This window comes from Lagopus muta, chromosome 1 (assembly GCF_023343835.1).
Source record: "Lagopus muta isolate bLagMut1 chromosome 1, bLagMut1 primary, whole genome shotgun sequence".
NCBI classification, from domain to species: domain Eukaryota; kingdom Metazoa; phylum Chordata; class Aves; order Galliformes; family Phasianidae; genus Lagopus; species Lagopus muta.
In genome coordinates, this window is record NC_064433.1 from 185,935,229 (window position 1) to 185,961,546 (window position 26,318).

The 26,318-nt window shown below is 39.9% G+C and overlaps 1 protein-coding gene across 2 annotated transcripts in view; it reads left to right on the top strand.

Moving 5' to 3' along the window:
* Positions 1-931: 931 nt before the first annotated feature.
* NOX4 (NADPH oxidase 4) overlaps positions 932-26,318 on the top strand; it is a 105,554-nt gene continuing 80,167 nt past the window's right edge. The window contains exons 1-8 of one of the 2 annotated variants that reach the window (XM_048940139.1): positions 932-1,094; positions 1,577-1,672; positions 12,665-12,775; positions 13,850-13,934; positions 14,568-14,665; positions 16,577-16,604; positions 18,765-18,837; positions 23,163-23,243. In XM_048940139.1, coding sequence (XP_048796096.1) covers positions 1,038-1,094; positions 1,577-1,672; positions 12,665-12,775; positions 13,850-13,934; positions 14,568-14,665; positions 16,577-16,604; positions 18,765-18,837; positions 23,163-23,243 — 629 coding nt within the window. In that variant the 5' untranslated portion in view covers positions 932-1,037. The remainder of the gene's footprint in view (positions 1,095-1,576; positions 1,673-12,664; positions 12,776-13,849; positions 13,935-14,567; positions 14,666-16,576; positions 16,605-18,764; positions 18,838-23,162; positions 23,244-26,318) is intronic. The other variant, XM_048940147.1, reaches the window with a different exon arrangement.

Here is a 26,318-nt window from a genome sequence, read left to right on the forward strand (position 1 = left end):
ATTGCAAATAAAATCTGCTTTATCAGAGAAACCTCCTAGAAAATTATTTGGATATTTGCAACAGTCTCTCAGCCTTTCCGTGCATGGGAGATGCTGCAGGCCCTTAAATGCTTTCGTGGCCTTCCTCTGGACTCTCTTAAGGAGATCCCCATCTTTCTTGAACTGGAGAGCCCAGAACTGGACACATTATTCTCAATGTGGCTTCAGCAGGGTAGAGTGGGAGGATCACCTCCCTCATCCTGCTGGCCACACTTAATGCATACTTGGATCTCATTGGCCTTCTGGCCCAAGGCACACTTTTAACTCATGGCCAACCTATTGACCATCTGGTTACCCAGATTCTTCTCCACAGAGCTCCTCTCTACCAGGTCAGCCCCTGAACCGTACTGATGCATGCATAAAGTTGGCCTTTGAAGTCCCTTTCAACCCAACCCACTCCATATGGGACATGGTATCCACCAGTGCACAAGGACCCACCTCTCCCCTAAACTCCCAGGGAAACCTGAGGGAGCAGAGTCAAACCCACAGCAGCCAAATCTGCCCCTTCCCATTTCCAAGCACCCCACACACAGCCCGTTCCTCAGGCAGTCTCTTTGTTTCCCCTCTACTCGCACTCCACACCGCTCCCCGACTTTCTGGGGCTGTAAGGCAGGGAGCGGACCACGATGCTTTTCCAGGTGGGGGGAAGACGAGCAGTCTGCTGGGGCAGAGCAGGGCAGGGCAGCGCCGAGCCTCAGCGCTCCGGTCCCGCACCGCCGGTCGGGGACGAGGCTCTAGGGACCCCGAACCCGCCCGGGGGCGGTCGCTGCGCGCTCCGCTCGGGACAAAGCGCCGGGGCCCCACGGGGAGCTCGACGAGTCCCGTCCGCAGCGCACGCCCCGGCGGCCGGAAGACAGGGCGGGGGGTGAGGGGTGGGGAGAGGGGAGGACCGGCCCGGCCCGGCTGAAAAGGAGGGCTCGCTCGCCCGTCGCCCCCACCGCCGGCATCCCGCGAGCCCCGCCGGCGTTGCTCGTGGTGGGGGCGGCGGGCAGAGCACCATGGCCGTGTCGTGGAGGAGCTGGCTGGCTAATGAGGGGAGCAAGCACCTCTTTCTGGTAGGGCGCTGCCTCGGGGTTGGGGACGGGGGTGCGCAGCCCCGCGCTGAGGGGCGCCGCTTCCCGCCCGCGCGCGAGGTGGACCCGGCGCCGGGTGGGCGGGCGCACGGCGCTGCGTGTCCGGTCGCGGGCAGCGGGTGCTCTTTGTTAGCGCTTGTGGGCAAAGTTTGGGGGAGAAGAGGGGTCCGCAGGTCCTGCTCCTCCTGCTTTTGTCTCGGTTTTTGTGCTTTGATCCTGGAGCTGCGTTTCGTGCTTCGCCCTCACTTGTTAAACTTTACTTCTGTGTTTTCGGTGTCAGTGGAAACGTCTCACCTAAAGGCTGTCCTTTCGCATGCATTGCTATTAAAATACTTTTGCTAGCTGCTCTAAGCTTGTTTTCCATTTAAAAATCGTTATGAAAGTACACGCATGTGACTTACAAACAGAATTAATACAGCAGTCTGTACATATAACTTCCAGACTCTCTTTTCTTTTGATTTTAGTTTTTCTGGCTCTCACTGAACGTGTGGTTCTTCTGGAAGACCTTCCTGCTGTACTGCCGAGGGTTGCAGTATTACTATCTGCATCAGATGTTAGGGGTGAGTCACCTGGACACTGAGTTTTACTCTGGAAATGGGGATTGTAGGAGGAAGGAAAGGGACAGAAAGCATTTGCAATGACAAGGAATGCCTGCAAGCCCTCTAAATTTGGGGAAGATCATATAGGAGACTACTGCAAGACTGCTAACAATGACTTAGCATTAGAAAATTGCCATTGCTGAGAAGAGCCACTTAAGTGTAGGACAGCAGTCCTTCCTTCTCCATCCTGCCTGCTGCTGGCAGGCTCAAAGGAACGCAAACATGCAGAACAGACTGGAGCCAAACCTCTTGTCATCAAAGCATTAGTCAAACTGATAGGCACGTGCTCTTTTTTTATCCCAATTTGCTTCAGGATCTCTTGATAAATTTTGGTTCTTTTCAATCTCAGGTTGTAATGCTCTTAGGTTCAGTATAAATCACTACAATTATATACATTTTGGGTTTTTTTTTTTGTGAAAACAGCATATTGGAAGGTGAGTGATCTACTGAAGACTCGACTGTTGACTATAACATCCACCACCACCAAAAGAGTTCAAATAGTTACTTTCTGGGAAGTGAGATAGGGTTCTAAATCCACAGTTATGCAGTCACGGTTGCTTGGAATGACTTGTATCCAAAGAGGTAGATTTGGAGATAACAATTTTCTGAAGAAGTCTGTAGAGTGGCTGAGATTTTTAGAATCCAGGTACAAGTGAATGAATAATGCTATGCTTTTTGACACAGTGGACTTGAATGGTAAGCTGACTTGGGGCAAAAGCAGAGATGATGCATGTCCTAACCTGCGTGCATCATCTCTGTTTTATCTTTGGTAGATCCAGGATATATATTTTTCATATGGTTGACAGTATTGCCAGAACTAGCTAGTTCCACAGATCCTTGTGAAACTAGCTTGAAAATGAGCTGATGTGGTGATTATACTTGTCTGGTTTTTTAATTCCTACCGACTCAGTTGTGTTCAGGAAAATAATCTTTTGCATAGGTAGTGGAAAAAACATGGGAAATTAAATGTTTGCATATTTTACAACGATGGCTTTTTTACAAGGAAAAAAGCAGAAAACATGTTTAATTTTGCTATTATTTCTAATGGCTTTGCAGCCCAGTGCATCCATTTGAAAGTAGTTTGGTTCCTGGCAGAGCAAGTGTGTTGTTTATAAAGCAAATGTTGGGTCAACATGTTGGGTCAGATTGTCAGCTGATATCAATCAGCAAAATTCCTCTCAATTCAGAAGACTCATCTGCCTTGTGCCAGCTCATCTTCTGTCCTTTTTTTGGTTCTCTTTTGCTTCAGAATGAGCCAGTTAATAGACTGCATTTGGACCTGTGTGTGCAGTACCTATGAGATGACTCAAGCCACAGTAAAGCATTCCCACAATTCAGTTACTTATAGTTTGTCTAGATATCACTTCTAGATGCCAAAGTTAGTTTTCTCCTTTATCTTCTAGTATATTTGTATGTGTGTATAAATCATACAGATTGTTTTTAGAGTTGTAAAAAGTTGAGCCCAATTTTAGCCTCTTTAGGAAACAGAGTGAGCGCTGCTGTACTAGAGTTGCTGTGATTTGCATGTGGATTTTTGCTCCTTGACCTTCTATACATCAGTTTGCACAGCCACTTGCCATCTCTTGGTCCATCTCTATAACCATTCTCACTTCTCTTCCACACATGGGTGAGTGGCTTGCATTTTTCTTAATTGAAAAAACAAAGATCTCTTGTCTTTGAGAGGTCTACTCAGGAGTTATTTTCTCCTCTTGTACACCATGTTGAAGTAAAATCTTCTTAAGAGTATTCTCACTTGCAGCACTGAAAAATTTATCACATGTTATGTTATTGTTTTCCAAGTAACAGGATGGAGAACAAGAATTGCTGTAGAAAAGGAGATAACCATATGAAATGGTTTTAGACTTGAATATCCAAAATATATTCAACTTGCCTTGCTTTTACACTATTACTTTTCCATGTGAAGAATGAGGTTATTCTTCCCTTCAGTTATCACTGAAATGGTTCACTTTCCATCAGCCTTCAGCAGAAGAGGGAAGCTCAGTTTTGTTCTGTTTGTACCTTCTGTCACTTTAAACAAGATGCTTAGCATGGGATTTTGAAGTTATTTAGTTACTGAACTCTTACTCAGGTAAGTCTCTGAATGTGTGTGATGCTATTCAGTGTCTGCAAAAAGGCAGTAATAGCACAGTGGTGTCCTGGGAGAGCAAAGATAGGTCAGAGACAATGGTGTGGTTGGGAAGAGCACATCTTTTTACACTACAAAATTTTGTGTGTAGATTTACGTTATATCAAACATTACCATTTTGCTGAGTTTGAATCTTGATGAAGAGGCCATCAACTATTGTGGAATCTCTATCCCTTGAGGTTTTCATAGAGTCATTCAGGTTGGAAAAGAACTACAAGATCATGAAGTCCAAACATTGACCTGACTTAACTGAGTCCAATTACTAAATCGTGTTCCTTAGTGCCGTGAAAACAAATTGGGCAGAACTCTAAGCTTAGTTTGAATTTCATGTTGAACTTGCTTGAAGTAGGAGGTTGGAAAAGAGACTTCTTCTGATCTGACTAATTCTGTGATTATATGATTCTTGCAGGATAAATTAAACTAGAACCTATTGGATGTAAAGACCTTCCCCAGTACTTCTGTCTTGATGAACTGCCTCTTTTGATAACTGCTTGTAGCACTGCTGATCATAATCTGGTCTTACAAATAGTACAGGGCTGCGTGTTCAGGAATATGATACAGATAAAGAAACTCAAATTTTTATAATTTAGTAAGTGCCAACTTTTGACATTATGTAGCCTAAAGAAAAGAATGGGAAGGTATGAAACAGGCACTGATTAAATTTAAGAGTGTAGGAAAGAGGAAAGGAGTATTCTCATCTCTGTATAAGAGACACTACAAGACATAGTAGATGTAAGTTACAGAAAGGAGGATTCATGGATTACTTGATGTAACTTCAGTGTTTTAATTGTTGGAGATTTTATGTCTCCTTGATCAGGTAAATTGTCCAGATGATTTATTTCCTTTCAGACTTCCACATTTCTCCCTTCTCTCTAGCTACACAGGTCTTTTTTGAGAAAAGTTTGCTTGCATCTGACCAACAAAATTTATCCAGTATTCACAGTTGGCTTTATCATAGAGCTTAAATCTTGCTTTTGACATCATTGAACAAAATACCTGTGTCTTGTTGCTTGGCTTAATTGTATGCATCAGTACAGGATAGGGGCTGACCTGCTAGAGAGGAGCTCTGCCAAGAAGGATCTGGGTATCCTGATCCTCCGCTTCCACTCTGCCCTGGTGAGGCCACGTTGAGAATACTTTGTCCAGTTCTGGGCTCCCTGGTTCAAGAAGGACAAGGATCTCCTCAAGAGAGTCCAGTGGAGGGCCAAAAAGACAATTAAGGGCCTGCAGCATCTCCCAGGAAGGGAAAGGCTGAGAGACCTGGGACTCTTGGGTCTGGAAAAGACTGAGAGGCTGGAGAAGAGGGCCCATGAGAACCTAATGAGGTTCAGTAAGGCCAAGTGCAGGTGCTGCACTTGGGTCGGGGCAATCCCAGGTATTTATGCAAACTGGGGGAAGATCTCCTTGAGAGCAGCCCTGCAGAGAAGGACTTGGGGTTCCTGGTGGATGAGAAGCTGGACGTAAACCAGCAGTGTGCACTTGCAGCCTGGAAGGCCAGCTGTGTTCTGGGCTGCATTAAAAAAGGGGTGGCCAGCAGGGACAGGGAGGTGATTGTGCCCCTCTGCTCGGCTCTTGTGAGGCCCCATCTGCAGCACTGCGTCCAGGGCTGGGGCCCCCAGTACAGGAAGGACGTGGAGCTCTTGGAGCGGGTCCAGAGGAGGGCACTGAGATGAACAGAGGGCTGGAGCACCTCTCCTATGAGGAGAACTGGGCTTGAAGAGGAGAAGGCTCTGGGGAGGCTTCATTGTGGCCTTCCAGTACTTGAAAGGAGCATATGAACAGGAGGGGGAACGGCTGTTTATAGTGGATAGTGGTAGGACAAGAGGGAATAATTTTAAACTGATACAGGGAAGGTTTAGGTTAGATATTAGGAGGAAGTTTTTCACCCAGAAGGTGGTGACACACTGGAACAGGCTGCCCAAGGAGGCTGTGGATGCCCCATCCCTGGAGGCATTCAAGGCCAGGCGGGATGTGGCTCTGGGCAGCCTGGTCTGGTGGTTGGTGACCCTGCACATAGCAGAGGTTGAAACTAGATGATCATTGTGGTCCTTTTCAACTCAGGCCATTCTGTGATTCTGTGATTCTATGAGAGGGTATCTTACTAATGCTAATGAATATCTAATGGGCAGAAGTCAAGTAGATGGGGCTGGGTTCTTTTCCGTGGTGCCCTATGACAGAGCAAGGGGCAACAGGTGCTAACTAGAGCATAGGAAGCTCTACACATACATGAGGAAAATTTTTCCTGAGGTTGACAGAGCACTGGCACAGGCTGCCCAGGAGGGTCATGGAGTCTGACCCCCCAGGCAACCTGCTTTAGCAGGGCATTGGTCTTGTTCTCCAGAGTTCCCTTTTGACCCCTGTGATCCTGTGACTTCTCTGTGAACAGAAACAGCGCTGGACTTATTTTCTCATGGCAAACTCTTTCCCTTTTCCCTCACTAGTCCCTGCTCAAATAACTTGAATGTATCAGATGTTTGTTAATATGATAAGCTTTGGGATTTCACAACAAAGGAAGAAAATGCATTCTCAGAAGGATCTCTTCAAGAATGGATTAAATCGGAGGATGTGGCTGAAAGGAAAATGCTGCCCTGCTTTTTTTTTTTAACTGTAGTTACACTGCTATCATACTGCGTTGTACTCAGACTTATGACATCCTTTTTTATTGGAATAAACTTTCCATAATACTTTCCAGAATACTTTCTGGATGTTCTAGTAGCTTCTTTTTTCTCATCATTTATTATGACAATTGAGATTATGCTAATTTTGCCAAATTGTGCTTTCATTGATGCTTGTGCATTGGCAGTGTTATTTCCCTCGCATAAAAGGGAGTTTAAGCAAGTAAGCATTAAAGGGAGTTTATCTTGACTGTTTTCTTTGGTGTGTTCCTGCTGTTTAGTAACTGCCTTGCAACCCAGGCATTTGGGATTTGTTCTTCAGGTTATTGCATGCAACAAAAATGTTTATTGATAGATTTATGTTACTATGGTAACTGTATATGTGTGTGTACATGTATACATGTGTGTATGTAGGATTTCCTAGCGAAGGCTGAGAGTGTTAATTCACAATACTTTCTCTTGACAGTCTCCCTGAATTTGTAAACTGATCTTTTTGTGCCTTTTCATGGCCTCATTCCTGTTGTTTTTTGTTTTTGTTATTTATTAAAACATTTTTTCCTCCATCCCTTTGTCCTTCCTGGACAGCTTGGAGTTCAGCATCCTTTCTAACGTTGTTGTAAGTTACAATGCAGTGAAGATCTTGAGTTTTGTACTATATAGTTCTTATGCATGTGTTTTCTTGCGGTTTATTTTTTAAGATCAAGTGGCACTAGTCCTGTGGAGGACACTTAAGGTACTAACATGGGCAACTTCCACCCTGTTGTGAAGCTTTCAGTAGCAGTATTAGCAGAGGTGCCTCTTAAACGAGTACTGAATTTTTTACCATGTTATCATGTTAATGTCATTGCTCTTACTTCTGAATTGACCATGATTGTAGAGTTTTAGAATAACTGAATTGCCAAGGTTGGAAAAGGTCTGCAAGATCATCCAGTCCAACCATCCCCCATCACCAGTAGTTCTCACTAAACTGTGTCTCTCGACACACTGTCTGAATGTTCCTTAGACACCTCCAGGGTCGGTGACTCCACCACCTTCCTGGGCAGCATTTGATCTGAAATCTTGTGAGTGTCCTTTGTCTGGAGGTTGTCAGAGAACTTGGAAGCTAATATTGAATTCCAGATTAAGTTAATTGCTTTCTTTAGATTGCATGACTGACTTAAGCTGAGCGAGGAGTACATCTACCACAGAGGGACTGTATATAAAAAAAAAAAGAACATGACCTAGATATGAGAACACAAAGAGAAAAAAAAAAAACAGAAACACAACTTTGAGGATTGCCTGATAGGTGGGGTTCAGGTGGCAATATTGATTCTTGGTAGTGCACAGAGGATAAACCGTACCTCATAAAGGAACTGAAAACATCGTTACCATTGCCCACTCCTGATGTTTCTCCCTTTCTGTTATACCAGATCCAAATCTTGATTTATAAATGCATGCAGAAGGCTGAATTTGAGTTGGCATTGAAAATTGAGCTTCTGCTAAATACTTTCTTGTGGAGAACAGCAGTGGTTTGTCTTATATGTAATATATTTGAATCACACTTGTAAAATATGTATATATTACATCGCTTAATTTTAGAATAATTTTAAAGGATTGCAGTACCACAGGATGACATTTACAGTCTTGCCTTGAAGCCTTCCAGCTAGCTTTGACATGTCTAGGGGTTATAATTGCTATCCTGTGTAATTCAGATCTGTCTTCATCTTAGATTATATATGCTCTGTTATCCAAAAAAAAAAAAGAGTATTCTATGAAGAAAAGGAAGCTGTGTCAAATGAAGACTCACTGTGTAGCACAGTTTTTCCTGCCTAGGAAATATTTTTATGTGCTCCAGTACTTATTTGGGGAGGTGGTCTTCAGAATCTGTCTGTAGGACATCATGTTGCTTATGGATCTTCCCATTCAGGTTGTTGCGACTCATAGAATCATAGAATATCCCCAGTTGGAAGGGCTTCACAAGGATCATAGGGTCTGACCCATGGATTTGAGGAAGTTCAAAGGAAGTCCTTCAGAGAGTCAAGGGTGGTGTTTTTCCCTTGGTTAGGATTGTTGCATGTAAATGGTGAAGGCCTGAGAATCAGAAATGCTACATTTAGGTATGGAGGTGTGTCTGTTTTTCTCCCATTTTTCCTACAAGGTGAGCTTAAAAAGTGAGGGACAGCAGTATTTGTTGGTTTTCCTGAATTCTCCTCTAGAATGTATTTTGCAACCATGTATTGAATATTGGATCTTAGACCTGGAGTTGCAGCTAATGTTCATCTCTGCTTACAGCTAACAAACTTTGGGGAATTCTTTGATACACAGTAAATTATTTTAGCCCTCCATCAAATACTGAAAGATTTCCTCTCACTACGGAGAACCTCACTTGCTACCAGCAACACTCAGAACATCTGATGGGAGCTAATTCCTTGCTTTGCTGTCCTAGTTAGCATGTTATGTTAGCATACAGCAGGCACTGGTAGCTGGAGAACTGTGTTCCCTATATATCTATGGAGCTTTTTTCTGCTGCTGTGTAGTAGGAGAATGCTGATTTCTTTATACTTGTGTGGAGAAGATATCTGGCCTAGTTCTTGGGATTTCAGCTTCAAGTTAGTAAGGAGTCCAATTCCCTCCTCTAGATACTGCAGGTTTCCTTGGTGAATTTGGTTAATTCTTTAGCTTTTCTTTGCCTCCTTTCCCCTCTATGAAACAAGATAAAAGCATGTGTAGTACCGAACGTGCAGAAGGGTGTTGTCAGATGCTCAAATGAAGGAGGGTGTCCAGCAGAGATTTTAGGAATGTTTTTCCTCTGTTTTTGATCCTGTAGCAATTTCAGATGCATATACATGAAGTAACAGTTTTTGTTCCTTAATGCAGTGATAATCTTAGGAAGAAGAGTTATAATTCTCTTACTTCTGAACTAGTTAGTATTGCTATGTGTTTCCTTCTAGAAGCATTAAGTTGCCTGGGAGCAAAAAATCTGTATTTCTCCCATTGTTCCAGTGGTAGAATGTTCCAATCCAGCCTTACAATCCAGGAATGCACTATGTTAATTAGTTATTATGCCATCCAGTCAATGCAAAGGAAGTCAAGAAAGAGACCACTTGGAAACCATTTGGAAAGAATTAGTTTCGTGTGGATATTTTAAGCCTTTGAATATATGTTAAGAGCAAATGCAGTGCTCTGTTGTTCTCAGACTTGCATGAGTTCTGATTCTCAGAATTGCGAACTGTATTTCTTTACTGTTGTTTTCAAATTGCTCACGTGCTTCTTTTGGCATACATTGCCCAATTTTATTTCTTAAGAGTAATACCTTAAATGAACCATTCATGAAACTATTTCAGTCATGCTTTCCTAGAAGTGTGCTGTGTTTCTGGAAAAGTCATTTCCTGCTTTTTTTCTTAACCTTTGTATGGATGCTGATAGCATGGAATTGGATTTAATGGAAGGTGATTGCTCACTAGGAATGACTCTGGGAATTAGTATTTGCTATTTGTCAAGGAATGGCATAGAAAAACACAAAGCAAGATCAGTAGGGTGTTATCTTTGACAGCCGTACTATGGCACCGAAGTTTGCATTTCACTGGGGGGTGAGTACTGCTCCTTCTCCCTGCGCTGCTCCATCCATGGTCTGTGTGCATGTCTGGCATTCTAGCTGTACGTGTCTCCATTCAGTGCAATTAACAGTTGCTTCCACTGTAAACAGTTCCATGCTTCTTATATGGAGCATATTGTGAGTTGTTCTCCAAAAAGACAGGTTTTATTGTACCAGTCAAATGAAAACTTGGCTCCAGAAATTTGAAACCATTTTTGTTTCTTCAGGAAGTGGATTTGAATGACACGTAATGCAAACTTAGTGATGGACAAGCCACACTAGATTCCAGAGAAAAAAATATTTCACTCTTCTCATCAAACCTAGCTTAAGAAGTTCTCTGGGCACAGCTCATGCTGTAGTCTCCTTGTGTTTGAGGAAGGGCTAGAAGAGCTGCATTGAGGCTGTTCTGAAGCTCTTTCTACTCACAGATGATTCAGGTCCTTTCACATCAGTGAAATTGTCATTTTCCTGATTTTGTATAATAAGTAATTTTATTTATTTATTGGTATGTCCTGTAGAAATATTCCAGAATATTCCAAATTAGACTGTTCTGTTGAAGTTTTGCAAATGCAATACTTGTGCCTGATAAAGGATAGCTGATACATTGGATGACTGATATCTTGCCTAGTTTATGTCTAAACTGAGACAACATAAATTCTTCAAAAACTCATCATGTATCACGTAGATCATACAGCAGAAGTTATTACACTGAAGTAATTCAATTAGAAAGTTGTAACAGGTTGGGTTTCTTTTTTTTTTTTTTTTTTTTCTCTTTTGAGTCTTCATTAAGAGATACAGGAATAATTCAGTTTATTCCTGAGTTCTGCGGGTCTAGGCAGCCTGGTCTGGTGGTTGGCGACCCTGCACATAGCAGGGGGTTGAAACTAGATGATCATTGGGGTCCTTTCCAACCCAGACCATTCTGTGATTCTATGATTGTTTCTCAGAATGTGCTCATTTATTCCTGGAATTCAGTAACACATCAGCAAGCTGTAATAAAACTGCATATATATGTTTTTAATGACCGTGCTTTGAATGTATTACATTTTTAGCTTAGAGGGAAGATTAATGATTATACAGTTTTGTATAATGCAAGTAGCACATTGTAGAGACATTTTACTTCTTCTTAAGTCTAATGGTTTCAAGGGTACTGCTGGTTTCCCTAATAGTCTGAAAAAACTTATTGATGTTTTAAATTCACTTCAGACCATAATGTTTGGCAGAGATAAAGCGAATGTGGGCAGAGACAAAGAAATGCTTATTATGGTTGTATACATCATTGCTTAAATCATACTTTGAAGTGGAAATTTCAGTTGGCTGGAGTTGTGGCAGTTGTCCAGATCTGCTTTGGAAGACAGGTACATACATGGGTGTTACTAAACATGAGAGCAGGCACAAAGCTCCTGTCCCTTTGTGTGTAATAACCAGCCATTTGTACACAAAAATAATCTTTCCAAGCATAGTGCTTTTGGTGTTTCATGGCATGGAGGAGCTCCTGCTCTGCAGCTGTGTTTGCAGTCGCACTGGACACGCTGTGTTCCTGTTGCTTTATTTTGTTGCGCTAGGTTATGTTTTATCAATTTCTGTAGCAAGTAGAGAAGTCTCTGATAAAGCACCTAATAACCTGAAGTTAAAAGGCTTGTGTAATCATTTTGTAAAAACTGAAAAATAAATTTCCAAGCAAATAAAACCAAAAAAATAAAACCTCTTTCTCCGATTTTGCTTGATAAGAAAGACATGACTTAATTAATTTTTCTTTATTTTTGGGACAGAAAATTTTCATCCTGAAGTTCCATTCTGGAAAAGTGATAAATCTTTAGTAACTTGTATGTTATAATATTTGTATGTTCATACCTAGGCAGCATTTTAGTTACCATACAGAGTTATGTCAGTTTTTTATTAATTTCTTTAGGAATGGAAAACTTGGATTTAGAGAACACTGTAAGAAATATTGTTCTAGAAATCTGTTGACATTCTAAAAGCACCTGTTATAAAAGCTGGTAAATGGTAATTCAGCCTAATAGCTGGGAGAACAATGGCACATTGCTAACTTCTTTAAAATTCATAAATGAATGAGAAACTAAAATAAGCTGAAAAAATACAGTTATGACACTAATGTGTGCTTTGTTCATTTATTTGACAAGTGTTTTTGTTCTAATTATGTAGGTTCCAAATATACCGGTAAAAGCATTAGTGAAATTAGATTTCATTAATTTTCCACATACTGAGTAGTTAAAAGAGCCTGCTTTCTTCTGTCTAAATGTGGCACGGGATGGTGTGAATGGATGAGGAATTCAGTGAGGATGCCCTGACAGTCCTTGAAATGTCATCAATTCAGTTTAAACCAATCTCTTAGCCCCTTTCAGAAGTCTGGTTTTAATTCAAAACTCATTTTGAGTAATTTTTTGATGAAAGGTGGGAGCTATTTCTTTTCAGAGACCAGGGTAATGTGCTGTGTGCACTGTTGTATGTGTAAAATGTTATGGAACTCCACTGTTCTGATCAGCCAAGAGAACATGGGAGCTATTTAAGCAGAAACAGAAAGGATGTTTAGTACTGTTTAAAATGTTAAGAGCATCTTTCCTCCCTGTTATCTAACTCTTGCTGTATTTGTTCAGCTAGGATTGTGTGTTAGCAGAGCTTCAGCATCTGTCCTCAATCTCAACTGCTGCCTGGTGCTGCTCCCAATGTGCCGCATTCTCTTGGCCTTCCTCAGGGGATCTCAGAAGGTGAGTACTGTCCTCGTAACTCACCAGTTAAGAAGTAAAGTGCCCTGGTTTATATTGTCTAAACATAATAAGAACTAAATGTTTTATCACTGTTTATTCTACATTATATGCCAGCATGGTGCAGTAGCACAGATGTTCAGGCTGGACCAGATTCTCAGCAGCCTGACTTAACTGTAGGTGTCTCTGCTCATTGCAGGGAAGTTGGACAGGGCAATTAAAAGTCGTCTAGTCCAGTTCAAATGATTTTATGATTCTGTGAAATTCAACCTCAATTCATGACCTCATTGACAGTAATGCCTTGGCTGGCATTGTCTGGTTTGATTGGACTTGTTGCGATGAAAGTTTCTTTAATTCTTCCTGGTAGGATGTGAGCTTGCTGAGGAATTTTGACCAGATGAGTTCTGCTCCTTTCCCACCTCTAATGTAAAAGAATCTGTGTCCCCGCTACTGCTGTAGTAGGAGTGTGGTAGAGTTCAAGAGCAAAAACATTCAACTCTGTATGACTTGAAAAGTGCCACTGGGGATAAAAATACCCAAACTGTTATATTAGTTATCATGGGAGGAAAAAAACTTCTGGCAAAGCTAAGAGGGCTTCTTTTCTATGCATGTATTCAGTAACTGAGCTTGTTTGTGATTCACAGGTTACTATGAGAGAAATACAAGTAATGATTTTGGGGAAAGTGAGTGTTTTCTAGATGGCTGAAAATTGAACCCACCAGTCCTATTCATCAGTACTTACAAGACTGGATGCCTGTAGATGCTCACTTGAGGAGTCAGTGACAGTACAGCAATTGATGTTAGAATTAGGAATTTTAAAGGCAGAAGAGATGTTACTTTATATGCACTTAACATTTTTGTAGCATCTTTGTAACTGATGAAACTGAAAGTTCTTAATCAACACCTCAAAGTTGTCTTATTCTCATAAACCTGTAGTTTTTAGATTAGGTGCTATGCTAACAAGATTATTTAACATAGTAAAAGCTGAAGTTACTGTTAAATCCCTTCAATTGCTGCTAGTATTTTTTTTCTTGCTTTGTTTTAGAAGAGAGATTGCTTGAATTCTTCTTTTATTAGGTTGCCAGCAGGAAGACCAGAAGGCTGATAGACAAAAGTAAAACTTTTCATGTGACATGTGGTGTTACAATATGCATCTTTTCAGGTGAGATCTTACTGTTCTGAGCAGTACCTTCTTTGAGAATATGTTGAATAAGGCAGTATTTTGTGGTTTTCCTTGTACAGTGCATTTGGGGGTAGTCTTGCTCTGTGCTTTCCTGCCTTAAATTGTGAATGCTTTCTCAGCTGTCTGTGGGTTTTATTTTTCGTTTAAACACATGAAGTTATGATCTAGATCTAAAGCTTTCCTTAAAATTGCAGGAATTCCAAATTTCCTTAAAATTTGGAAGGAAATGAGATCAGGTCAGAATCTGCCATTGTAAGTGATCCTAGATGGTGGTTCAGAAATTTACATGAAGAGGCAAGGTACTGCAGAGTGTTCTGCAGTGGAGACCGATTCCCCATTCAGTGAAGAAGAAACATTCCTTGGTGGGCATCTTGCAATGTTGTTTCTCAGCTGAAGCATTTCAGTGAGAAATTATTGCTATAGTGTGAAAAAGTCAAAAATACATACAACTGTCTGCTAGGAATATCTATTATCTTCTGTAATCCCTGATGCATCCTTCATAGTTGATGGGATTGTTACTTGGAATCTGTGGAGCCACTTCTGTTTTGTTCAGAGCAAAATACACCTCTCGTTGATCTCAGTTTTCATTTGTGGCTTTTTTATTTGTTTTAGTCTTGCATGTTGCTGCTCATCTGGTGAATGCTCTTAACTTCTCTGAGAATTACAATGAAGATTTTCTGGCAATAAATGCAGCAAATTATCGTGGTGAGGTAAGCCAGCTATCCTTCTATAATTTGAATTTAAATGCATAATTTAAATATTTGAGTGTTGCTGTATGCAATTGCTTTGTACAGTCCATCCTGTGAGCTACACTATATAGATCACTGCTGCTTTTTGCACTGAAAAAACTGTTGTATGGATTGCTGTGGGTTTTATTCACCTCTGTACAAAACATGTTTTGACAATCTTGTTAAGCCAGCAGTATTCACACTTACTTCGCTAGGAGGTGGATAATGCTGCCACCAAGTCCTTTAATCTTGCTCTTCATTCTGCTCTTTCCTACTTCTCTCTCTTTCTTGTGAGGAGTGAGCTGGAAGGCTTCTGCTGCTGTTTTGAGGGAGCTACATTCTGCATTTCCAATGTTGAGATTGTAGTGCCAACGTGTACTGGGACTGTGAGAACAGCTGAGACTTGAGACTGATCTGCACTTCTAAACTGCAGTGGGAACTGTGCTAAGTGTGGAATTACTTGTCTGCATCAACTGGGCTGGAAGCTAATTTCTACTTACAGAAGTCTGCCCGTGATGCAGATCTTTAGAAGGCATATCAGAATCCTAGTCCCCTTCTGCGTTTGGCACTGGAAATGTGCAGATTTCAGGATTAAGATTGAAATCCAGAACTTTTTCTTCTCTGGGCTATGATCTTGTTTACATTCATTCTAGTCTCAAGTCTTTATTTTCTACCAAATTCATTGGGAAGGATTTAAAATGATCCCATCCCAGCTGCATCCTTTCCTGAAAAAGGAAAACTCGAGTCAGCCTAGGCTCATAAGGACCAACAACCAAGGTCTTTTGCTCCCTGGGTGGATGACCTAATTCCTAAGCTATGCTATGGGAGGCAGACATACCAACACCAACTGTTGTGCTGATTGAACTCAGGAGTCTGAGTGTGCTAGGAGTGGTCTGGTAGATATAGTCTCATCAGGAAGGTTGTCAAGAGCTTGCCTCAGGGGAGAACACACCAGGGTATGGATGGCAGCCTGTGCTAAACAGGCTTAGGAATTTTGCAATAGAAAATGGAGATGAAACGAGTTTTTAGTAACTCTGGGATGAAAGGCTCCTGGATTTTAGGTACTTTAATAGCTCTCGAGCATTTCTTCTTGAATTCTTCTTAAATGTATTCCATTAATTGTGATGAGCAGTCTGGATGCTACCAGCATCCTGTGTTTGTGTTTGGAAGAGTGTGCGTGTTTGGATGCAGATGATGCTTAGTTTTTCCTGATTTGTATGAAAAGTGCTCATTTCCCTTCACTGTCTTTTGCTACAAGTTTGCTTGTTAAAAAAGTCTGCAGTGAAGACAGATTTCATGAGACTTAAGATCTGGGGAGTGGGACAGTTTTCTGTGAGGATGACAAATCCCTCATCCCTTCCCAACGAACTTCTCTGCCTCCACCTTTTTGCTTGTGAAGGACACAGGAGCATCTGGCCTTCTGTTGTCACCTCCTTAGAGGTCAGTCTTGCTTCAGTGGGATCCACTGCATATCACTTGGTGATGTAGTTGGCAGTAAAGTGCTCTTCCATTTAACTTCCAAATCTCTCACTCTGCTGTTCCTCTGTCCTTCCAAAAGTATGATGTAACTGAGTATAGTTAAGCTTTCAAGAAATAATTATCTGCAAAATTACCTGGGTCCCAGCTTTTCATAACATTGTATTTTGTCTTTGCTCAGGAAATGCGAAGACAGAAGTTTTAGTTTATGTTGAACTGCAGTCAACACTGCAACACTGCAATAAACAGTCAATAAACTGTCGTCAAACCCATTCCTTCATCCAGAATTAGAGACTACTTATGCTTTCTACTGTGTGTGAGCTGTATGAGCTACATATGAGCTTCTTTTTTTCCTCACATTATTCACATGGATATAAAATTATTTACTGACCTTTTTTCCCCCTAATTGTTTTTTAGGACCCAAGGAAACTGCTTTTTACTACTGGTAAGTCTGTTGCAAAGCAGAAAGAGAAAGTTTGCTGCTTTTCTTCATCAATCTCCAGACAAAACAATTTATCTGTTTGCATGCTGCATTTGTTGTATCTCAGCAAAGCTATGTTGTTTGTGTTAATATACCCAGGGTTTGCTTACCCAGCAGTCATGAGGGAGGAGTTACATAAGCCTCTGTAGTAGGATGAGCAACATCTTCAAAGCTGTTGTTGTCCAGATGAGTCAGTAGAATATCATTAGTTTCAAACAGAGATTCTGCGTGATATTAAAACCAAATTCCTAAATGATTCAATTTCTAGAAAACAGAAACAAAACAAAAAAGCAGTCTTCTTGCTTCAGCAGGTTTATTAAAAAGTTTTTTGGAATTCAGAGAAATTTAAGCCCACTACTCAGCTATCAAGCTTCAGCACTTTTGAAGTGTAAATAAATGAAGAGGTATTTGGGGCAGGAATTTGAAAGAGAGCAACATTTTAATTATGGACGGGTTAAGTAAAAGCCTGAGCTGTAGTGCTTTGCTACTGCATAAAGGTCTTTCCTGATGTTATATCTTTCACTCTTAATTTTAACAAATGCAAAACTACTGACTTGGTAGCATTTAAATCAAGACTGAAAGGAATCACTCTGAACAGCAGTGAATTTGGGTTACTGAATAGGCTTGTAAATGTGCCAGTCTTAATAAGTTTGCCATTTATTAGTGACTCTGGGAAAAGTGCTTTCCAGAAACCTTAAGCAAGGTTTAGATGAGTTTAGTGGAAGTAAAAAAGTGAGATAGTTGAAATTGATGTTACTACAAATGAATTGGATATGTTTGTGTCAGAGGGGAGATTGGTTGCAAGCTGCGAATCCCACTAGATTAAGAAAGAAGTGAACCATAAAATATACTGAATTGGAAGGGAACCACCAGGATTGTTGTGTCCAGCTGCATATTCCACAAAGGACTACCTATAAGGAAGGAGGCAGCAGGAAGAACACACATTTTCTAATGCAACTGTTTTTAATTGTAACCTTTCCATGGAAGGATAGAATTATGTAGTCTATGCAAAAACTTACACTGATTGTAGGCCCAGGATTTTTCTTACAGCTTGTAAAAGCTGAGGTTTGATTTTGAAATGCATCAGATTTTGGTTATAAGACTTCTCAGCAATTGAATGATGCGTGGTTATGAAAGGATGAGATTGAAAATTGTCTCTTTATCACTAGAAAGTCTAAAATTGCAATTAATTATTTTAAACTAAAAAGGCTAGCCTGTTCTTAAATGTAGGACGTGATCATTTGAAGAGATCCTGAACCTCCTTAAATCTGGTTTTATTGTTGTACTTCCATGAAATCAGTTTGAGACGCTTATATTCTGATGCTAAAAAGATAGTTACATACCATTGTGCTCAGTGATTGGCCTAGCTGACTTTGCTTAAATCTAAACACACGGTTTTTAGACCAGGAACTGTGCTTAAAAACTTCTAAGAGTTTACATTCTTCAGGAAGTGAAATGTTTTGACGTAATGCTTCATGGCTTCTAGGTTCTTAGTTCTCAATTCAGACTCTTAGTTCCTTGGAGAGCAATTTTTATGATAAAGTGCTCATCACCAAAGTGTAACTCCGGTTGGAATTTGTCCAATCTGTCTTTAAGCAGATGATATACTGTACTTTTTGAGCAGGGTTCTACTTTAGGATGAGATGAATCATATCCTAGAAAAACTTAATTCTCTCCTTTGTCTGAAAATGGAGCCCAGGATAGACTAGTTCTGACACTGGAGTTCGTATTTTTGAGCAGATGAGTCCAATCCTTAATTTTTTTAACCTTCTTCAGTTTTGGCTGTAGATCACTCTCACAGACCTTGCTCTACAGGCAACAATTTCAAGCATATTACAATGCCACAGAGAATAATTTCAGGCTCTTTCTCATTCCAGGATGAAATGGGTTGGCAAACAATTGCAGTGACAGCTTGCACTGAAATTGATTTGTTTGAAATTTTGTCCCTGATCAGGTTTATAATTGTAGTGTTCAACAGTTTGGAGTTTGGAATAAAAAAGAAATGCCAAAACTTGGATAGTCAGTCTTACAAATAAAGATACAGGATTAATTCTTACTTATCAGTCTGGTAGATAAGTATACCTCCCCAAAATTCAAATATAAGTTATATAATGTTTGTTTTAGTTCCAGGTCTGACTGGAGTCATTATGGTTTTAGTGCTATTCCTAATGTGTACAGCATCTACATACGCCATCAGGTAAGACATAATCTGATCATTATGCTGAAGAATGCTTTTTAAATAATCATATTCTTACACAGATTGGAGGGAATGAAGGGCAAGTGCAATATGAGATGAGAAATATTTTAATGAATGTTAAAAATACCAGCTTTCTTGCCTTCTTTTTTTTTTTTTTAATGTAACTTGCAAGCAAATTAGTGCAGAGAATTTTTAATTACAAAAACTGATTAAATTTTCTTCAGAATAAACTTTTTTTTTCTGAAGGACACACGCAGTTAGAAGTCTAGAACTTTACAAATTTCTATAATTCTTTTATCCTGTTTGTCTGAGGAAGCAGAAAACTAAAACAATGCATAAATAGCCTCCACTGGAAAATAGTGACATCTTCATCTTAATTATTTTCACCAATTAATTGTAAAAATAAAAACCAATTTTTTTAAACAACCAGCCAAAGCAAAGGAAACAAAAACAGAACTGTGCTACCAAAGTAGAATGTAGTTTTGTTTTGTTTTTGTTTTTTAAGTTCTTCAACTAGACTTCTGGTTATCAAATATGTTCTTAATGTAGATGATACTTTAAAAGGTGCAGTGCATTACTGACTCAGAATAACTATTGGAATTTCTCCTGGAGGTTTTGTCCCCTGGTGAGTTCATATTCTGCACCAACATTATTGAATATGTGTTGTTCATCAGGTGAGCAGTACCTTCAAGGATCTAACCCAACATAGTAGCCTTTTATAGGCGTGTGTTCTGCTATTGATACAGTCTTTGGTGAATTAAAAGATTGGCTGTGAATACATCATCCCAGTTCTGCAAACACTGCAGGATATTTTAATTCCTTGTCTTCAAACATAGGAGATGCTCAGCTGCTGTGAGCTTGATGTGTGGTTTTGAACCGTGTTGAAATAATGTATTCTCTTAGAAGCAGTGTTACTGGGTGCTCAGTCAGGAGAGCAGTTCAGCAAATACTTCTGTATTCCTCCTAGCCAGGGGTACTTCCACACTGAGATCCTTATGAGGAACTGGAAGGTACAGAAGTACAGGATAAAACTGCTACACAAAGTGGCAGACACAGTGGCATGTTACATCGTCCACACAGGCTGCTCTTCTTGCAAAAGAGAGCCAGTTCAGGGAGGATGGAAAAATGAAACAATTACTTCACGCTGCAGCAGTGAGCCAGAACAGTCTTGTTTTCTCCAAGGCCATTAGAAACTAGAAAAAAGGAAACAAGCCCCCAACTTTTACTGAGGTTTGGGAAACTTGAGGAAATGTTTGCAACTGCATGCATGTCTTTGGAAACAATAATATTAAGGTTCATGCAACAATGGTTTCCAGATTTCTGAGTTACATCTTTGCTATTTCCTTCTTCGATTACTCTAACTGCAAATGTGTTTTTGTGCCATCTAGCCAACAGAATCAAAGCTCTGAGCAGATCAGCATCTTCTATTACTTAATCAGTAATTCTTATTTAAAGATTTGTTCTGGCTTCTCTCTCAGGCATATGGCTCAAGCTTGTCTTTGTGGTCTGTTTTGCTAAGGAAACGAGCTTCTGTGTGCATCTCTCTCTCTCTTCTCTATTTCTTTCCATGTGGATTCTCAGGTGCCTAACGATGGCTAAACTCATGCTACAGTTTTTAGGAAAATTAATTATCGGAAACTGAGATTTTTTTTCTTGATTAAAGTTGTATCAGATCATGCTGTCTTGGATTTCAGCCCTAACACACTCTTGCACACTGAACTCCTTAATCATTGGAGTCTTCCTTCATATGTTCTTCCCTATTTTTTTCTGTTCTTGATTTTCATGCCATTTTCATGTCTTTACCTGTTCAGGGAACTGTGTGAGTAAGTACTGAGAGAATGGAATTAGCTCTTAATGGTTTGAAAGTGGCAAGTGAATTCTGTTCAAAAATTTTTTACCATGTCGTACCTGAGAATTACATCACCATGTTTTGGTTCAGTAATTGTTTATTGGAAGGCATGTAAAGTTGCTAGAAGCTGCAATTAATCATGTGGATAAATGTTGACATTTTAGCTAACTTTCAAATTAATGTTGTTCAAGATCATTTCCATTAAACACCGTTACTAACAATGTTGGAAATTGTATGTTTAAAATGGCTCAAATGACATCTCTTTTTATAGTAAAATGCTCCAGTATTCAGTTTCATCTACCAAACTACTACATATATCTTCCATTTCAAAGCTATCTGTAACAGGGTTAAAAACTTTTTTCCAAAGCTATGCTGTTTACTGTATCCCTTTAAAAGTGTCACAATCTTACATTTCTCAATAAGTTCCCTCTTGCTGATATTCACCTGCTACATTCTGAAGTAAAAAAAAAAAAAAAAATTAAAAATTTACATAAATAAAATTATACAAACAACTTGATCTCCAATTTCCATGAATTTGGGTTGCTGAGAAATAACATTACTTCTTTTGATTACTATCTATTTTAACTCTAAGAGGAAGGTAAAGAAAACAGTGCTCTGAAGAACTGTATGCGTATGACAGTATGAAAGTTACTGAGTGTGTTAGAATAGGCACAGCTTAAAAAGAATACAAGTAAGAAAATGCAACGATTAAAATGCACCTCATAGTAGAAGACTCAAGGGTCTTGATATCTTTTGTTCAGGGAGGTGAGGCTGAGAGGACTTGATAGTGTTTAAGAAGAGTTGACATTTCTTCTGAGGAACCAGCTTTTATAACAGAGGCATCTGCAAAGAAAGCTGTGAGGAGGGTGAAATGTTCAAGTGACTGGAAGCTTATGCTTAGGCATATTCAGATCAATGATGTACATTCTTATAAGTGATAATATTAGCTGTTGAAATCAACTTGTAAGAAGTTGGAATTGACTTTCCATTGCTGAAATGTTGAAAACTCGGTCCATTCTGGGAAAAAAAAGTGCTCAGGATCCAATAAAAATAAGTTCAGTGTGTAGCTTCTGGTATTTCAGCAAGATGCCAAATTAAGCAAGAGCCCCAAGACCTGTTTTGAGTTTAGGGCTAAGCAGAGGTATTCTTTCTTCCTTGTAATGTACTTCCACTCCACACATCAACGCTCTTTACTTTTATCTTACTGATGTTTGCTCCCACGGCTCCTTACAGATACTGACGAGTGACTGTGTGGAAATGCCTACCAGGCTGTGGGTAGTTAGAAATGGTTTGAGCTGCCTCAAGGATGGAAAGGTGTTAGTGTTAGTGTGATGCTGAATGTGGGAAGGATGGTGGGATGATGAAAGGTTTTCAGAAGCTTTTTGTTGTTGCTAGGTTCTTAAGAACTGCCCTTGCTTGGGTTTTCTTCCAGGTTGCCCTCAAATAGATTGTCAGAATAGATTTTTTTCTGTCTTGAGAAATGAAACAAACCCTGTATTTACAGGCAAACGGGGAAGTGTACTAGCTTACTGTTTATTTAAAAGACTGTAGGGGGGGAAAATAATCTGGAAAAATGTAGCTATCTCAGAAGAATTGCTTTTTAAATGATATTCTCAAGAGTTTGGGTTGCTTTTTATTTAATAGTTATTTTGGCTTATTCATCGGCTAGCTTTTTTGTTTTGGAACAGACTTTTCTACCATGCTGTGAATGTGAGAGATGTTTGTATGCTGTGAAGGATTTTCTTAATCATTTGGTTGGATTGTTGTTGTTTTGTTTTGATGAATATTTTACTCAGGAGAAAGCGAATTCCTAACCTCAGTTCCAAATGGACTTTTTCATTGGAATTGGTTCTGTTTAAATTTCCTAACAAATTACTGATGATCCACTTTCCTCATTACGTGCCCTCGTCTTCATAGTGGTGATGTTCTTGTATGTCTCAAGGCCATCGGTCCTAGAGTCCAACCATATGCGTTTCCCCTATCTCCAGAGTTCTCCTGGCTGTCCTCTTCTTGCCTTCTTGCTGTAGTCCCTTTTTCTGTTGCGTCTCCTTTCCCTCCACACCCACAAACATTTCTTGTACCTTTCCCACTAGCCTATCTTCTGCTGTCTACCTTTTAGGATGCAGTCATGGTACTTTGAACACTGCAGTCCTATGGCTGCAGAAGGCTGAAGAAGTGTTGTAGCAATTTAAGATCTGTGCAAGTAGGGAAGTCTCCTAATTTAGAAACAAGTCTTCAACTGCTCTGAATGTCCACTTCATTCTCTTTTGCTATTTAATTGTGTGCCAGTCACCTTTTCTTCTCAATATTTAGCTTATTTACCAAGATTGTATTTCTGTAGGAATGGATACTGGACTTTCACTATTCTACATGACTACATGCTGAATAACAGTGTCCTGTGGGTACAGATCTGCTTTTAACTAGCAATGATTCTGTCTGAGTGAAATAGCATTGAACCATGGTTTATTCTTTTCAGGGTTTCAAACTATGACATCTTCTGGTATACCCACAACCTTTTCTTTGTCTTCTATATACTGCTGATGCTGCATGTTTCCGGGTAAGTAAATGAAAAATACTGTCCCTTTTCCTGAAGCACAGGAGCTGTTCTCTTAACTTGTTTTTCCTGAGATCTCTCGTGCAACATAGGTCAACTTCTTGACAAGATACTGTCATCTTCAGTTCTTCAAAAAGTTTTTTTTTTTAAAGTAAAGTTCAGACTGTAATTGGAGAATCAGCTAGCACAAATTTCTTCACTTTGAAGTTCATCTATTGTCCATTTTACCATTTTCTACAGGGAAATCAAGATAACATTTTTTCTTTACATGCCCTATCACCCGTTTGCTGAGAGGCAGCTAAGAAGTTGCTCATCCCTTTCTCTTTAGTCTCAGTCTTCCATTTTCAACCCGAAGAAGAGAGAAGGAATGGCCTCTCTATTGCTCATTGCTTTAATAAAAAACTTTCTTACTGTTTTCACAAACATGAGATGCTGATACATCATCAAGATGGTTTCTTCTGGTGAGGTCCAAAAAGCCCAGATCTACTAAAGGGTAAAGCAGCTTTCACATCTATGCTGTGTGGAAATGTGGTCCGCTAACATGAACAAACTTTCCTCTGTGAATGTAAGTGCAGAGTTTGATATAGGAAAGAGAAGGTATATTTGAACAAGGTTAATTTCTGTGTGTCATCAAATACCTTTTGAAACATGGAACACTGGAATGTCTGCACAGCTCTGAGCACTGCTGTTTAAACAGTAAAAGGTAATTAGGCATAGCCAGATCACAGTAGGAATATGTTGTTGAACAAAATAAACGCAGCTTGAGATCTGCTGAATTGAAATAATGAGTTGAAAACATTGAAACTCGTGGATATAATTCTGGTTTTCTGTGGGTTTTCTGTCTTTTATTTTTCTTCTTTCTGTGGCATGGGTCTGGCAAAGGTGAATCTAATCTGCTCTCCCCTTCCTGGGGCAGGTAGAATTTTTGCTAAATTATTTCTGACAGGTGTTTTCTTCTTGAGAACCTCTGATGACTGAGATTTTCTTACCTCTTTAGGCTGTCAGTTTTAGCGATTACCTTATAAGTATTTCTCATGTCCAGTTTAAATCATCTCTGCCTTATCCTTTGCCCATTGTCCTCTCAGCCATGTTGCCACTTCCTGAAAGAGGGAGACTATTGGACAAGTCTGCAAACCAAGACTGCAGGAATCCAAGCACTGAAGAGGCACCTCCTCCTACAGAGACTCTTTAGTGATGAATTGGGAGATCTTTCAGAATGTATCTGAAAGAACTGAGAATCAGATGAAAGTGAGAGAAAGTTGAGTCATGGAGAGTGGGAGTCAGTTAAAGTTTAAGATGCCCAAATTTAGATCTCTGCATGTTTTCTGAGTGTTTACCTCCCACTGTAATCAAATGAGTTCTAAGAAATACAGCCTATGGAGCCTGGAGAAAGCTTAAGCTAATCTGCTACAAACATGTACATGCAAGTGATCTGGATTGATTTCTGGGCTCCATTTGTTATACTGATTGGAAGATCTATTCTGAGAATAAAGAAAAATTTGACTGTCATTCTTATGTGCCCAACTGACTCCTACATGGTACGTCTAAGGGATGCATAGTCAGCTAGCCTACAGAGCAAGACACTCCTATGACTGGATGGTGTAGGCAGACTGGGTGAGGATTTACCTATTTTGAAATCTGTTCTATGAGTGTTCCTACAGTATTCTTAGATTGTTGCCTTGTTTCAAACCATTATGAGTATGTTCTTATTGTATCCTCATTTTCAGGGTAGCCAGACACTTCTCAGCAATATATGAAGTGATATGATTCATTTGTCATATATTACTGGTTTGTTCTTTTATCTTTACCAAAAAGAAGAGAAGAATATTTGGGGGAAATTATCCTTAAAGACTTTCCTTCATCTTGTATTTCTTGCAACATGACTTTCAGATATTTTAGCAGCTTAGGGCTTGCTGCATATCTACACTAATTTATCTGTATTTTAAACCTTTAGTAGCAGCAACAAAAAGTATTTTATGTAAAATGAAAGTGTGATGTTTCTATTACCAATTAATTCCAGGAGGTACAAAATCCACAAAGCATTTTGAACCAAAAACTCAGTTGATCCTAATTTGTTATTAACAGAGTTAACTCAATAGAAGCTAGAATAAGGCCTTTGTGCTGTTGCTAGAATTATCCAAGGGTTTATCTCTGGAAGGGTGAAAATTCCAGACATCAGTCTTTAGCAGAGAGAGGAGCCCTCAAGCAGCTGAACTTGAGCTCAGCAGCAGAAAACAGTTGCGAGAATAGGAGCAGTGCAATTACCTATAAAACCTCAGTGATTTTTGGCATCTAGCATATCGTAAAAGCCAGAAGTAAATGTTACCTCTGTTTTTAGGGTGAAAAATTGGGGCAGAGATTGCTGTATGCCCATGTGAATAGTCTAAATGCTCAGCATGTCAGCCACTTCCATGTGGCTCATCCTTTTGCTAAAGATGTCGATATCCACAGCGAGATTTCATGGGTGCAAATGTTGTACTAAATAAATACACAAGAGTGTATCATAGACTCCTTATGGAAAACTCGTCATTTCTGGGAAATGACCTTGCACATGTGAGAACACTTGTATTTCCCTGGCATCTTCAGAAATGGAAGTCATTGCAGCTGCCAAGGGAGGCAGCTTTGTTATCCCAGTTTGCCACTCAGATAGCATGTTTGTAATAGTTTGAACAATTTAGAGATTACTGGAGGAAATGCTCATGTTTGCAGTTCAGCTATTTGTGTCATAGGAAAAACTTCGAATCCCTTTTTGGGATGTCCAGAGGCCAGAGAAGCTGTGTGAGCAGCTGGCAGGCATACATATGAGGTTGGTTGGAAAAATGCTGTACGGGCTGTGATTTCCAGCTAAATCTATCAGGCACCATAATGTTTATGGAGCAGGGAATTCACTTAATGCTTAGGGTCTCTGTCACTTTGCAAGTATGGAGTGAGCAGCAATGAATGCAGACACAAATGATAGGGATGATTGGGCAACAGATACAGCCTGAAACATGGGTGTAGACAAACAGAAATTGTCAGGTGATTCTCCAAGGGTCAGACATGAGATTTAGGGTAAGTTTAACTTCCAACCTGTACATC